The sequence below is a fragment of the Vigna umbellata genome, chromosome 6, assembly GCF_029865625.1.
Source record: "Vigna umbellata cultivar VRB3 chromosome 6, Vumbellata_1.0, whole genome shotgun sequence".
NCBI lineage: Eukaryota > Viridiplantae > Streptophyta > Magnoliopsida > Fabales > Fabaceae > Vigna > Vigna umbellata.
This window is the reverse complement of record NC_142170.1, coordinates 34,435,437-34,452,040: the sequence shown is the minus strand read 5'-3', so window position 1 is coordinate 34,452,040 and position 16,604 is coordinate 34,435,437. Positions and strand designations below refer to the sequence as shown.

The 16,604-nt window shown below is 35.4% G+C and overlaps 2 protein-coding genes across 3 annotated transcripts in view; one reads left to right on the top strand and one right to left on the bottom strand.

Moving 5' to 3' along the window:
• The window catches only part of LOC124835626 (uncharacterized), a 29,077-nt gene continuing 12,473 nt past the window's right edge, over positions 1-16,604 (top strand). Inside the window, 6 exon segments of the mRNA XM_088093662.1 lie at positions 1-3,058; positions 3,216-3,449; positions 11,638-11,643; positions 12,611-13,149; positions 13,151-13,319; positions 13,537-14,352. Of these exon segments, the coding sequence (XP_087949788.1) occupies positions 11-3,058; positions 3,216-3,449; positions 11,638-11,643; positions 12,611-13,149; positions 13,151-13,319; positions 13,537-14,352 (4,812 nt within the window). The 5' untranslated portion in view covers positions 1-10.
• On the bottom strand, positions 7,065-9,541 carry LOC148197314 (zinc finger protein GAI-ASSOCIATED FACTOR 1-like). Of its 2 annotated transcripts, XR_015780442.1 has the most exons (4): positions 8,880-8,964; positions 7,951-8,022; positions 7,627-7,731; positions 7,065-7,307 (listed from the first exon to the last, which is right to left on the bottom strand). XR_015780442.1 is itself a non-coding variant. In XM_088093385.1 (3 exons), the coding sequence occupies exons 1-3, from the start codon at positions 9,024-9,026 to the stop codon at positions 7,233-7,235; spliced, it is 327 nt and encodes a 108-aa protein (XP_087949511.1). In that variant the 5' UTR covers positions 9,027-9,541; the 3' UTR covers positions 7,065-7,232. The 2 variants fall into 2 exon arrangements, 1 of the variants encoding a protein (XP_087949511.1); XM_088093385.1 differs by lacking the exon at positions 7,951-8,022 and having other exon boundaries at positions 8,880-9,541.

Sequence of the window (16,604 nt, the reverse complement as noted above, 5' to 3'; positions counted from 1 at the left end):
TCAAGGCATCATGGATACAATTGTCTCTACAACTACTGAAAGTGCACTTAATATTACAGCAAGTATGGTCAAACGACAAGTGGGTTACTTTTTTAATTACAAAGACAAATTTAAAGAGTTGGAATCTTACATTGAGAAGTTGGAACATAATAAGGAGAGACTACAACATCAAGTTGATAGTGCACTAAGGAGTGGAGAAGAAATTGAAAATGACGTTCAACATTGCTTAACGCTCATTGATGAGAAGATAAAAGAATATAAAAGTTATATTAATGATGAATGTCATGCAAAGACAATTTGCTCAATTGGTTTCTTTCCAAATAATTTCCGACTGAGGTATCAATTGGGTAGAAAGGCTACAAAGATGGTTGAGGAAATCATAGGAGATGAGCTTTGGAAAACTTCTTTTGACAATGTTTCGTACCAAGAATTTCCATCCATTGACGCTACTTTTTCAAACAATGGTTATGAAAGTTTTGCATCAAGAAATAAAACTATGGAGATGATCATGAAAGCACTGCAAGACTCTACAGTTGGTATGATTGGAGTTTATGGGCCTGGTGGTGTGGGTAAGACTACTTTACTCAAAGAAATTGCTAACAAAGCACGAGAAAAGAAGTTGTTCAAGATAGTGATCATAGCGAATATTACAGGAAATCCTGACTTCAAAAAAATTCAAGAGCAAATTGCTGGTATGCTAGGAATGAAATTAGAAGAGGAAAGTGAGATTGCAAGAGTAGATCGTATTCGAAAGAGGTTAAAGAATGAAAAGGAGAACACCCTTATTATCCTTGATGATCTTTGGGGTGGATTGGACTTTAATAAACTTGGGATTCCATGTAATGATGATGCAAGCCAACAAGAAGTCAATGACATGTCTGATTTTGGTTCCAACAATGACATATCTGATTTGGGTTCGAACAATGACATATCTGATTATGGATATAATAAGACAGAAATGAAAGAGTTGTCAAAAGTTGATTTGGATAAGATGAAAAAGGAAAAGTTGTCTAAGGATTATAGAGGAGGGAAAATTCTTCTAACATCTAGAAATAAACAAGTATTATGTAATGAAATGGATGTGCAACAAAGGTCAATTTTTTCGGTAGGAGTCCTTGATGAAAAGGAATCAGAGACTTTGCTTAAGAAAGTTGCTGGTGTGAAAAATTCTGAGTTTGATAAGAATGCTACTGAAATTGCCAAATGGAGTGCTGGGTTTCCAATAGCCTTAGTTTCCATAGGAAGGACACTAAAGAATAAAAGCTTATCCACATGGGAAGATGTTTGTCAACAAATTAAAAGACAAAATTTTACATCAGAATGGGGATTTACGGACTTCTCGATAAAGTTGAGCTATGATCATCTAAAAAATGAGGAGCTTAAGTGTATTTTCTTACACTGTGCAAGAATGGGAAATGATGCTTTGATTATGGACTTGGTGAAATTTTGTGTTGGTTTGAATTTGCTTCCAGGAGTGCACACAATTACAGATGCTAGGAAAAGAGTAAAGGAGATGATACAAGAGCTAGAAGAGTCGAGTTTGTTGGTGAAAAGTTATTCTATTGACCGCTTCAACATGCATGACATTGTGCGAGATGTTGCTCTTTCAATATCATCCAAGGAAAAACATGTGCTTTATATGAAAAATGCAATACTTGATGAGTGGCCTCACGAAAATGACTTTGAAAGGTACCCTGCCATTTTTGTACACTTGTGTGACATCAATGATGAGCTTCCTGAGAGTATACATTGTCCTCGACTTGAAGTCTTACATATTGACAATAAAAATGAATCTTTTGAAATACCAGATGAATTTTTTAAATCTATGGTTCGACTCAGAGTGTTGATACTGACTGGTATTAATTTATCTTGCTTACCTTCATCAATTAAATGCCTAAAAAAGTTGAGAATGCTTTGTTTGGAGCAATGCACTTTAGGAGAGAACCTATCAATCATTGGTGAGTTGAAGAATTTAAGAATCCTTACTTTTTCAGGATCTAATATAGAAAATTTGCCTCTTGAACTTGGGCAATTGGATAAGCTTCAATTTCTTGACATAAGCAATTGCCTAAAACTAAGACAGATAACTTCCAATATCATACCGAGGATGGCCATTTTAGAGGAGTTTTATATCAGAGACAACTTGATTATATGGGAGGCTGAAGAGAATATGAAAAGTGAAAGTGCTAGTCTCTCTGAGTTGAGGCGCTTGAATCAATTACAAAATCTTGACATACACATCCACAGTTCTTCACATTTTCCGCAGAATTTGTTTTTTGATAGGTTGAATAGTTACAAGATTGTTATTGGTGAATTCAACTTGTTTAACTTGCTTAAAGTGGGAGAATTCAAAGTCCCTGACAAGTATGAGGAGGTGAAATTTTTGGCATTAAACCTAAAAGAAGGTATTGATATTCATTCTGAAAAATGGATTAAAATGTTGTTCAAAAGTGTTGAATGTTTGTTGTTGGGAGAACTCAATGATGTTGAAGATATTTTCTATGAATTAAATGTTGAAGGATTTCCAAATTTGAAACATTTATCCATTGTAAACAATTTTGGCATTAAGTATATTATCAATCCAAGGGAGCGGTTTCACACTTTAGTCGCTTTTCCAAAATTAGAGTCCATGTGGCTTTACAAATTGGATAATTTGGAAATAATATGTGCCAATCAGCTTGTACGGACCTCTTTCCGCAATTTAAAGGTTATCAAGATTCAAACATGCATTAAATTGGTAAACCTTTTCCTATTTTCTATGGTTAGACTCCTCACTGTGCTTGAAACAATTGAAGTGTGCGATTGTGATTCTTTGAAGGAAATAGTTTCAAAAGAAATTCAAACTCATACTATCAGCGACGATAAGATTGAGTTTCCCCAGTTACGACTTTTAACATTGAAGTATCTAGCAACATTTATTCATTTATATAATGTTGACAAGATTCCTGTTAGTGCACACTCGTTGCAAGACCAAGTATTCCAACAAAGAAACAAAGATATTGTTATTGAGGTAGAGCACAGGAACACCAATTCTTGTCTTCCACTCTTCAATGAAAAGGTACGTGAGAACCTTATCATAATTACATGTGTAATTTTTAATTTCTATGTTGTTCTTCCCTTAATAGAAATATAAAAAATCTATTTGTCTAAGTTTTGTCATTTCTCTTGAGGGAAAAGTCTTTGGAAATGAAGTGACATTTTATGTGTTCTTACAGGTCTCAACTCCCAAATTAGAATGGTTGGAGTTATCCTCCATCAACATTCATAAGATATGGAGTGACCAATGTAACCATTATTTTCAAAATTTGCTTACATTGAATGTGACAGATTGTGGTAATTTAAAGTATTTATTGTCATTCTCCGTGGCTAGAAGTTTGGTGAATCTTCAAAGCCTTTCTGTAAGGGACTGTGAAATGATGGAGGATATATTTCGTCCAGATGATGAAGAGGTGTGGATTCATTTAATATTGAGTTTGATTAATGCTATCATTTGTTTCTAGATAATGTATTACTATTTAGGTCATTCACTTGCTCACCTATTGTCAAAACCGTGATTGGAGTGGTATTAATTGGCACAGTGTATTTTAGGAAGTCTTTTATTTAAATGTGCTGTATTTCTGTAACTGCTGGGTGCTGCCATTAATAGGCTATTTATGTTTGATTGATCCCGTAATGTTAGGGATTTGTCCACTAGAATTAGCAGCCCATATTTCCTAAAATATGCTGCTGACTTATGTATACAAATAGAGGTTAACAACCTCATAAGAAATAATAAGAAAGTATTCTATCCTACATTTGAGATGGTATCAGAGCTCCCGATTCTTGGGAGTCTCTGACCGTGTTATTTATTCTGAATCGCAGCCTTTATTGCTGCTTGACCTTTAACCTAAAACTGCACCAGCCTTTATTGCTGTGCCACCGTCAAGCCTTCATTGCTTATCGTGAGTGCACCTAGTCATGGCGGAAGTGGTGAACTTGGAAACTGGGGACAGAATCCAGACGGCTGGAGAACTACAAAATATCCATTCCGCTTATAGGTTAGATGGAAAAAACTACCTCAAATGGTCTCAAATTATTAGGACCATACTGAAAGGAAAAGGGAAGATCAGTCACCTGACTGGTAATGCACCGGATGAGATGGATCCCAAATTCAAGTCATGGGATGAAGAAGACTCCATGATCATGGCGTGGCTGTGGAATTCAATGTCTCCATAAATCAGTGATACCTGCATGTTTCTAAAATCAGCAAGGGAAATCTGGGAGGCAGTAGAACAAACTTACTCTAAGGCCAAGGATGCTGCTCAAATTTATGATGTAAAGGTGAAAACCGTGGCTGCCAAACAGGGAGGTAAATCTGTAACGGAATATGCCAATCAACTTAAGTCCCTATGGATGGAATTGGATCACTATCGGGTTATAAAAGCAAAGTGTTCAGAAGACTCAGCAATTCTAAAAGAGTTTATTGAACAAGATAGGGTCTATGACTTTTTGGTGGGTTTAAATCCTGAATATGACCAGGTCCGAATTCAAATCTTGGGAAAGGAGAAAGTCCCAGGGCTAAATGAAGTGGTAGCCATTATTCGGAGTGAAGAAAGCAGAAGAGGGCTGATGCTGGAAACCTCAACCACCGAAAGCTCTGCAATGATAGCTGAAGGAGGAACAAGTATGGTTGCCAACCAGAAGAAAAACTGGGGTCCTAGTATGGAGAAGAGACATGAGGAGATTTGGTGTACCCATTGTAACAAGCCACGCCACACAAAGGAAAAGTGCTGGAAATTACATGGAAAGCCCCCAAGCCGAGAATGGGGGCTGAAAGATGGGAGGACCTCAAGCAAAGAATGGGGGCCGAAAGGAGAAGATGGGAAAACCTCAGGCCGAGAATGGGGATGGAAGGGAGGCCCACAGAAAAAAGGAGGAGGGCAAGCATACATTGCTAATGGACAAGGTGCAGAATCTGTCCAGTTGAATCATGAAGAGATAGAACGGGTAAGATCCATCCTCAGTAAATTGGAGAAGCCTACAGGTACGTGCTCCTTGACATATTCTGGTAAGTTTCCATTACAATTTGGACTTAATGTTTCAGATACACCATTTACACATTACTGGATATTAGACTTTGGAGCCACTGACCATATGACCCCATTACCTAAATACTTCTCCACATATTCCCCATGTCCTAGTAACAAGAAAATTTCCACAGCAGATGGAACCCTCATAACTGCAGCCGGACAAGGAGAAGTCCAAATAAGCCCATCCATAACCTTAAAAAATGTCCTTCATGTCCCTAAATTATCCACCAACCTAATTTCTATACAAAAACTCACTAAAGATCTTGCATGTAATGTTGTTTTTTATAGCAACACTTGTATATTGCAGGACAAGAACTCGGGGAGGACGATTGGACATGCTAGAGAATGGAATGGCCTATACTACATGGAGGATCCTAATCTGCCTACCAAGAGTCTCATTTCTAAATCCACCATGACCAATAAAGAGAAGGTTCAACTTTATCATTGCCGTTTAGGACATCCGTCATTTCGAGTTGTGAAAGTACTCTTTCCTTCCTTGTTTAAAAATTTAAGTGTGGAGAGTCTTCATTGTGAGGTGTGTGAGTTAGCAAAACATAAACGTGTACCGTTTCCCATGAGCAATAAGATGAGTCCTTTCCCATTTTCTCTTGTTCATACTGATGTATGGGGTCCTGCTTATGTTCCTAATATTTCCGGTGCTAAATGGTTTTTAACATTCATTGATGATTGTACCCGGGTGACTTGGGTTTTTTTATTGAAACAAAAATCTGAAGTTAGCTCTGTGTTTGTCCAGTTTGTCTCTATGATTAAAAATCAATTTGGGGTCAGTATCAAAAGAATGAGGTCTGATAATGCCAAGGACTACTTTAATCTTGTACTAAACTCTTTTTGCCAAAAGGAAGGGATAATCCATGAGTCCTCATGTGTGAACACACCTCAACAGAATGGGTTGTAGAAAGGAAAAATGGTCACCTTTTAGATCAAACTAGAGCTTTACTTTTTCAAAATCATGTTCCTAAAAGATTTTGGGGGGAAGCCCTTCTTACCGCCACTTATCTAATCAATAGACTACCTACTAGAGTTTTAAACTCAAAAAGTCCCATGGAAGTTCTATCCTCATTCTACCCACACCTTGACCCTACAAATAAACTTCAACCTAGAATATTTGGGTGTGTATCCTTTGTACATGTTCATAGTAATGAGAGGGGGAAATTGGATCCTAGAGCTGTCAAATGTGTTTTCTTAGGATACTCTACCACACAAAAAGGGTACAAATGTTTTCAACCCGGTTCAAAACGATTCTATGTGTCCAGAGATGTCACCTTCAATGAACAAGAAAGCTATTTCAAACAGCCTCATCTTCAGGGGGAGAATGTTAGAGAGGAAGATGAGACTCTCATGTTCCCAAACATGACGTTTGGGCCTGAAACTAGGACAAATGGCAGCATTGTTACTGAACCTGGGACTGCTGAACCCGTGAGATCTACACCTGATGGTGGTGGCAAATTTGGAAAGGTATACTCAAGGAGAGAAAAGGCCATTCTGATAATTCTAATGAGTTTGTTTCTGAAAATCTAGAAGCACAGGTCACTACAAGAAAAAACGCAATTACATACGACCAAAATTCGTATGTAAGACCTAAAATCCGTATATAAAATAGTGTTACATACGGATTATATACGAACAAAAATCCGTATATAAAATGATCGTAGCTAAATTATATACGGATATATCCGTATATAATTTATATACGGAAAAATCCGTATATAATTTATATACGGAAAAATCCGTATATAATTTATATACGAAAAAATTCGTATATAATTTCTGTATATAATTACCTGTATATAATTATGTACGGACAAATCCGTATATAATTTTTATATAATTATATACGGATAATCCGTATGTAATCCGTATATAACTTTATAGTTTTATAAAAAAAAAATTAGATAATTCCACGTTTACACCTAATACCTAAAAATTTCATATAATTGATAAGAATCAAACATAACTGTTAAATTGCCAGAAAAATTGCCAAATATATTCATAATATATAATGTATAATATATAATTACAAGATTACAAATGTAACAAATTTACATATGATTGTGCTTGAACCAAATAATTAAAATATGAAAACTTTATTAGATAATTCTATAAATAGAACTAAAAAAATACAACTCTTATTCATAAAGACAATTACAAGAATGATTTTACATTTTCTAACGGTTTCCTGACCAAGTAAACACTAGCTCCTATAGCCTTAAGCAGTGCCTGAACCAAAAATTAACCAAAAGTTTAGTTGAAACACATTTCAATATATATGGACAAATAAAATATTTAAAGAAAATTTCAAAAACCATTAAAAGTTCTCTAACAGATGATGGCTTAGAATTAGGGGATAAAAAAGATCAATCAAATTGAACCACAAATCTCAGCAAATTTCAGAAACCATTAAAAGTTCACTGACAAAATCTTCTTTAATTTCTACTATCCCAAACCACAAATCTCTACTTCCTTTCTCTTGAAATGCTACCAACAGGCTAACATGGTTGCTATAATTGAAACATAAATAAATATAATATAAATATACCACTGGAAGGATTTCTACGCCCCTCAAAATTTGGATCATCACATACAATTGCTTCAAGTCCCATGAAAGCTTGCCACCAAAAATGTTCCAAACACCATTTGGACTCTGAAACAAATAAAAGTTGTTGATTTATATAAAAGCCACTTGATGTTCTTCATTATGAACTGTGACTTTAAAAAAATTGCCCCAAATTTCATACGCCAATGTAGTGCTAGATACAAAAATTGCATAATACTTAATATTAACAAATATGGGCATATATAGTAAACATTTACTAAAAAGTAAATGCCCAAAGGTTCTATAATATGAGGTAGCGGAACCCACCTTGATTACAAGTTCCTCGAAGAAGCTTTCAAACATATCCCTCTTCTAAGATCACGTCTTAATGATAGTAAACTAAAAAAAAAGCTTAGTATTCTGAAGTTGTATTAATGATTTAAAATGTGATTTAGGAGAAATCAATTAAAAACCCAAAATTTCAAAACAGAGCATACAAGAGTATAAGATATAATCAATGCTCAATAAATGGATGAAAATCAATGTGTAGTAAGATAAACACATATAATGCAAAAGTACTTTTGGAACTACTGTAAGGGATAAAATAATTAAATTCTATCAATTACATTCATCCCAAGCCAATATCTACATTCATATTTAGAAAGGCATTATCCCTTTAAGTATTAAAACTAGTTATTGATTTTCGTTAAAACTTTATTAAAACTAATTTGGAAAACATTATACAAAGATACAGCTGAAGTTAAGACATTAAATTTTAGCAAAGGAAGTGGAAGACAAGTATTCAGTGGGATTTTATGAATTAAAAAAAATGGTCCCTGCATGTTATCCTTTTATCCATTTAGCCAATATACAAATTTGAAATTAAATGATAATCCAAAATACTTCAAACTTAGGGAAATGCTTCCAGGTACAATATGAAGGATTTTTTTAAGAAAAGTCAAAACACATAACACAAACTATGCAATGTATCATTGACTCTTAACCAACCCAAAGATCCATGGCAGGAAAATTGAACCCTTTTTTCAACTTTATAAAGAGTTGATCATCATAAATTTCATGAATAAATTCCTTGTAGATACCCAAAATAATGTTGTTAAACATGCCATTGTTCTAACGCATATCATCTTGCAAGAAAGGATATGGAATGTGTGAAAGTGTATGCGTGGCCATATATTATAAATGGTGTCATGATGCACACAAATTTGCTCTAAACACACATACACCTTCTTCCTCACCTCTTTGCTTGTTCTCTGCTTCAGCTTCCACAGAAAATTGTGCCCTCTTCTGTGATGTTGCAGGTTCTGATCTCTTTGAAATCCTTTGTTGCGGATCTCACAAATGAACTTATTTATGGCCAGAAGACTCTTGGGGGACAAGGCCATAACTTCAGCATCAGGGTCTGAATAGACACATTAAAATTCATATAATTAAAATGACTGCTTTCATCTCAACGAGTTCCAGAAATTTGAATAATTTAAAATACCTCCCAAGACTTCTACTAAACAGATTTAGGTCTTCTACAATTTTGCAAATTCATAAACTCCTAAACACACATATACAACCAATACGAACCAACATCATGAAGAAATCACACAAATGGACACACAAAGAAATAAAAGGGAAAAAAATTAAAAACAAGAAAGATGCTCCAGTCACATCGCAACAACAATATATTCTACATAGATGCAAATAATGTCTCAAATTTAACCACATTTCAAACTTAAAGCATAGAAATCACTTTATGTAGATAATGAACCCTAAACCAAAACAGTATCACTGATTGATATGATGAAAAGATTGATGATTCAATATTCCTCAATGTTCATACAACTAACTAACACATCCAGAGCATTGATGTCTTCATCTAGTAAAAGGATTGATGGATTCTTAACTATGGCACGAGGTATTGCAATCCTTTATTTTTGTCCCCCGGATAGTTCTATCCCCTCTCACCAACCTGCAAAAGAAATTGAATATCATGTGAATTTCCTTAGTTCCAGGATCCTACTAAACAATATTCTTAAAGCAGGAAAAGAAATTTCTTTATGCAGAGACAGTGAATAAAATTGATAAAAACTGGCCTCGTGTCTTCTCCGCATTGCAAGCGATCTCGTGGCCTCGTGTCTTCTTCGCACTAACCCTAGACACAAATAGAAGAGGGAATTTGAAGGAGAACAAACCAAATCAGAGATAGGACTCACAGAAACCCTAAATAGAGTAGGAACCCTAATCTGGACCGAAGGAACCCAAGAAAGGGAGGAAACTCAAAATGAACCGATTAATCGGTTCAAAAACGAGATTGAACGGTGGAAAAGAGTTTTCAATCGGAGGAAAAACTTTTAAACGGAGTAAAAGAGGATTTAATCGGTGAAACTTCAAGAAAAAGGTGAAAGGATGACGAAACCCTAGAAGGAGATGAAAATAATCGGTGGAAGAGGAAATTTGTTGTTGAGTAGGCTGAGGCAACGAAGAAATATGAAATAAGATGATGAATTTGTGAAGAGAAAGGAAGCTTACGGTTGATGGTGAGCTCTCGAGAAGAAAATGCTCTTGCGGAAGAAGAACGCGAGAATGAAGCTGCTCTCTCCAATGCGTAAGAGAGAAAATGGACGTGGCTGATGATGGAGTCTGAATGAAGACGTGGGAAAGGAAGAACGCGTGGCTACAAGGAGGGAAACAAAAACATGTGAGGGTTTCTTCTATCCGAGGAAAGAAAGAAGAAAGGATTTGTGGGGTTTTTCTTTATCCGAAATGAAGGAAGAAGGAAGGGTCACTGAGTGAGTGAGGGATTTGTTCAGGAGAGTTGTACTTAGGGTTTTTATTTTCAAAGTTACAAGAAGTTCCAGGTTTTTTCTAAATTTTTCTAGTTAATAATTAATTAAAAATCCGTATATAATATCTGTATGTAATATGTTTAATACATACAGATTAAAATCCGTATATAATAATCTGTATGTAAAATGCAATTTTCTTGTAGTGGGTGGACCAAACCCTTGATCTACCCATTGCCCTTAGAAAGGGAACTAGAACTTGCACCCAACAGCCACTTTACCCACTATCAAATTTCGTATCCTTTGAAAAATTCTCACCTACCCATAAAACCTTTCTCACTAACCTCAACTCCACACACACACCTTCCTCTGTATCTGAAGCATTGTCTGACAGGAAATGGAAAAATGCCATGGATGTGGAAATGGAGGCGTTAAACAAGAATAGGACCTGGGAACTTGTCACCCTACCTCCTGGAAAAAAACCAGTGGGATGTAAGTGGGTATATGCAATAAAGTATAGGGCTGATGGGACAATTGAACGGTACAAGGCAAGGTTGGTGGCCAAAGGCTTCACTCAAACCTATGGAGTTGATTACTTGGAGACATTTGCCCCAGTTGCTAAGATGAACACGGTCAGAGTATTATTATCACTAGCAGCAAATAATGATTGGGATCTGCAACAGTTTGATGTGAAGAATGCATTTTTACATGGAGACCTTGAAGAAGAAATATACATGGAGTTGCCCACTGGTTACAAGGAACAGGTTGCTGCTGGAACTGTTTGCAAATTAAGAAAAGCTCTATATGGGCTGAAACAATCTCCAAGAGCATGGTTTGGAAGATTTACCAAAGTGATGACAGGTCTAGGCTACAAACAGAGCCAAGGGGATCACACATTATTTATCAAACATTCAGCTTCAGGGGGAGTAACAATTCTATTAGTGTATGTAGATGATATTATAGTGAGTGGGGACGACAAAAGGGAACAACAAGTGTTAAGCGAATGTCTTGCCAAGGAATTTGAAATCAAGACACTAGGAAGGCTTAAATATTTTTTGGGAATCGAAGTGGCTCATTCTAAGAAAGGAATCTTCATATCTCAACAAAAATATATTACAGACTTGCTTAGAGAAACAGGGAAGACAGGCTGTAGACCAGCGAGTACTCCAGTTGATCCAAATATAAAATTGGGAAGTATGGAGGATGATATTGCTGTGGACAGGGAAATGTATCAAAGACTTGTGGGCAGACTTATTTACTTATCGCACACTAGACCAGACATTGCGTTTGCTGTAAGTCTAGTCAGCCAGTTTATGCACCAACCAAAGGAAGCACACCTACAAGCTGCTCTTAGAATTGTCCAGTACTTGAAAGGGACCGCTGGAAGAGGGATTTTGTTCAAACGGAACAAGAGTGTAAGCCTTGAAGCATATACGGATGCAGACTATGCTGGGTCAGTGGTAGATAGGAGATCAACCACAGGATACTGCACCTTCCTTGGTGGAAACTTGGTGACTTGGAAGAGTAAAAAACAGAGTGTAGTGGCTAGATCAAGTGCTGAAGCCGAATTTCGAGCAATGGCCCACGGAATATGTGAACTTTTATGGCTGAAGATTATATTGGAAGACTTGAAGATAAAGTGGGATGAACCTATGAGGCTATATTGTGACAATAAATCTGCAATTAGCATAGCCCATAACCCGGTGCAGCATGATAGAACCAAACATATTGAAGTTGATAGACACTTTATAAAGGAAAAGCTAGACAGTGGCATGATTTGCACCCCATATGTATCTACTCAGAACCAACTTGCAGACATACTCACCAAGGGACTGAATTGCATTAACTTTGAAGGAATTGTCTCCAAGCTGGGAATGGAAAATACCTATTCACCAGCTTGAGGGGGAGTGTCAAAACCGTGATTGGAGTGGTATTAATTGGCACAGTGTATTTTAGGAAGTCTTTTATTTAAATGTGCTGTATTTCTGTAACTGCTGGGTGCTGCCATTAATAGGCTATTTATGTTTGATTGATCCTGTAATGTTAGCGATTTGTCCACTAGAATTAGCAGCCCATATTTCCTAAAATATGCTGCTGACTTATGTATACAAATAGAGGTTAACAACCTCATAAGAAATAATAAGAAAGTATTCTATCCTACATTTGAGACCTATCAATGGTTTTTACTGTAACAGTATGTTGACATTTTTCCTAAGTTGAAGAAAATGGAGATCATCTACACGAAGAAGCTCAATACCATTTGGAAATCCCATATTGGTTTACATTCCTTTTGTAGTTTAGACTCCTTGATAATAAGAGAGTGCCACAAACTTCTTCTGATAATCCCTGGTTATATGATGAAAATATTTCAGAGCCTTCAAAGCTTGACAATCAAAAATTGCAAGTTAGTGGAAAACATATTTGATTTTGCAAATATTCCACAAACTTCCGATACAATTGAAACAAACTTGGATAATATACTTCTAGAAAAGCTGCCAAAATTGGTGAACGTTTGGAAGGATGGCATCAATGCAGTACTTAAATATAATAATTTGCAACGCATAAAAATTGCTGATAATCCAAATTTAAAATACCTCTTTCCACTTTTTGTTGCCAATAACCTAGAAAAACTAGAAGTCCTTGAGGTGCGGAAGTGCTGGGTAATGAAAGAGATTGTTTTTTCTGACAAACATTCAAGTGAAAGTGATATCAACTTTAAGTTCCCTCATCTACACACTATCATTTATAGACTTATATGATTTGAGAAGTTTCTACTCAGGAATTCACACTCTAGAGTGGCCATCATTGAAGAAATTGGATATAGCTGATTGTAGCATGCTCGAAGGCTTCACTTTAGAAATCATAAATTCACAAGATCAACTGATTACTTTAGCAACAAGAAAGGTACACAGAGTTTGTTTAGATTCAAGTCATATACTTTTTATAGCTTTTCTATTGGAAATATAGAACATGCCTTGTTTTTTACGAAAAACATGAACTAGCAACCCCTCATTAGGATATGTGAGATTATGACTTTTATTTTTCTTTTGAAGAAAAATAATACATTATGGTTTAATTGGTATATTTTGATATTGATAAATCTTTTTGTTTATTTATTTAGGTGATATACAACTTGGAGTATATGTCAATGAGCTTAAAAGAAGCAGAGTGGTTGCAAAAATACATTGTTAATGTTCACAGAATGCACAAACTAGAAGAACTTACTTTGTATGGGTTGAAGAATAATGAAATTCTCTTTTGGTTTCTTCATAGACTTCCCAATTTGAAAAGGTTAACATTGGAACTTTGTCACTTGAAAAAGATTTGGGCTCTTAAAAGTCTTATTTCACCTGAAAAAATTGGTGGTGTTGTGCAACTTAGAGAGCTTAAACTAGAAAGCATGTGGTCTTTAGAGGAGATTGGCTTTGAGCATGAGGTGCTTCTTCAAAGGGTGGAACGCTTAAGCATTCAACGTTGTACAAAATTGAAAAATTTAGTGTCATCTTCGGTAACATTTAGTTACTTATCATATTTAGAAGTGATGAACTGTAAATCAATGAGGAGTTTAATGACATGCTCAGCTGCTAAAACCTTGGTTCAACTCACAACGTTGAAGGTATGCTCCTGCCCAATGATTGTGGAAATCCTTGCAGAAAATAAAGTGGAAAAGGTACAAGAGATTGAATTTAAACAATTAAAATCATTACAATTGGTGTCTCTACAAAATCTCTCAAGTTTCTCAACTATCAAGAAATGTGAGTTAAAATTCCCATTATTAGAAAAATTAGTAGTGAGTGAATGTCCTCGAATGACAAAATTCTCCGAAGATCAAAATGTTCCAAACCTACAAAAGGTACATGTTGTAGCTGGAGAAAAAGACAAATGGTATTGGGAAGGAGATTTGAATGCCACTCTACAGAGACATTTCTCAGACCAGGTATGCTTGAAAATATTTATGGACCATCACAAATTTTAATTGTATCATACCTCCACAGATAATTTAATTTTCATTTCATTGGAATTGTTGGTAACTGATAATTCTATTGTTGTGAGAAACTATATGAAGCATGCACATTATGTCGTTTTGTATAGATTTAAGTAGATTTATATCCTACTTTCAAAGGCCAAGGTTTGTGGTTTGAATCATCAAGTTTAATTTGATATATCTTGGCAGGAAACTTTAGAGGCTTGAAGGAAGTGTTTAAAAATTGAGAGGTTAGAAAATATTGAGAAAGGGAAAGACTTGTTGTAATTTTGAGTGCTTCTAATTTTTGGCTTGATTACATATGATGCAATTACAAACACATCCCCCATGTTTATACTAATACTAATGAGACCTCATCAACCAATGGTTAGAATCTTGGCACTACAACATTTATCTAAGGATTATAATTCATTCTCTATAAGTTTCTAAAATATTTTTATGATTCTAGACATTATATGGACTTATCTAGAAAAACATCTTATAAATAAGTACTCTCTAGATACTTTTATACTTCATTATAAAATCCTTCTAGATAAGAGATTTCTTGAATTCTAATTGAGTATTTTTTTAATCTTGGGCTTTTATCTTATAGGTTCAAAATACAAAATCAATTTATCATTCCAACACTCCCTCTTAAATATGATTTTGTACTCAAGTAAATTTCTTAAATACTTCATTCTTTAGGGATTTGGTGAAGATATATTTTACTTGATCATGCATCTAATGAACGTGTGTGGATGTGCTTACTTCGATCATGGAAGACTGGATTTCTTGCTAAAGCTAATTATTGTCTATGAAAATATTTGTTAGCTCCAATTGTGGCAAGCTCAACTCCTTCAATAGGTTTCATAGCCAAACAACATGACAAACACATGAATTAGCAACTACAAACTCTGCTTCACATGTAGAAAGAGTGACAATAGGTTGCTTCTTGGACATCCAAGTAAAGGTTGTGTCTCCCATGTAGAACACAAATCCACTTGTGCTCTTTCGATCATCCATATCTCCACTCCAATCATTAACACTATATCCAACAAGCTTGTAGTCATTAGAAATAGAGTAGTATAGGCCAAAACTCATTGTACCTTTGATATATTAGAGAATCCTCTTTGCAGACTTGAAGTGAGTTGTTGTTGGAGCTTCCATATAGCGACTCATGACTCTAACGGGATAGAGAATGTTTGGTTTTGTACAAGTTAAATAATGCAAACTTCCAACTAGAATTTTATAGAGTTAGATCCATTTTTTCTCCCTCTTCATCCTTACTCAACTTGATGTTGCATTCCATAGGAGTACTATTGGATTAACATCATCCATCTTGAATTTCTTAAGGAGGTCTTTAACATAGCTTTTTTAAGTGATGAAAATTCCTTCATCTCCTTGCTTTACTTCTATTCCAAGACAATATGCCATAAGCCCCATGTCGGTCATTTCAAATTCCATGGTCATATCTATCTTGAATGCCTCAAACATGTTTGGATTGTTCCATATGAAAATTAAGTCATTGACATATAATCAAGATATATCCTCTTCAAGCTTTGATATAGAGTGCATGCTCATATAGACACTTGATGAAATTCGCTTCTTTGAAGTACTTGTCAAATCGAACATTCCAAGCTCTAAGGGCTTGTTTCAACCCATAAAGAGCGTTCTCCTTTGGAACGAATACTTTGTCATAGTCGATGCCAGATTTTTTACTATAGCCTTTTGCCACTAATCTTTCCTTATATCTTTGAACTTCTCCTTTGGAGTTCTTCTTTGCCTCGTAAACACACTTTGAACCAACTCCCATGTATCATTCTTCTTTATCGCCTTGATCTCTTCATCCATAGAATTTCTCTAATGCTTCTTGGAAGTTCATGGGCTCATAATCTTCAAGTTGACATAATAGGATAACATTGTCTAGATTTTCAATTACTTCAAAGATATCTTATAGACTTAAAAAATATGGAGTTCTTTCACTTGAGCTTACTTTTTCTTGAGGGGTTGGATTTGGTGAAGTATGTGGGGTAGCAAGTGCCTCTTCGGGTTGTTGTGGTTGTTCCACCTCATGTACTTCAACACACAGGAAGAAGTTATAGTCCTTACAATTTGTTGACCAGTCTCATTATCCGTCTTCATTAAACACTACATTTCGACTTATGATTGTTTCCTTTGTATAGAGCTATAGAGCTTTTACCCTTTGGTGTTGGCGTCATAACTAG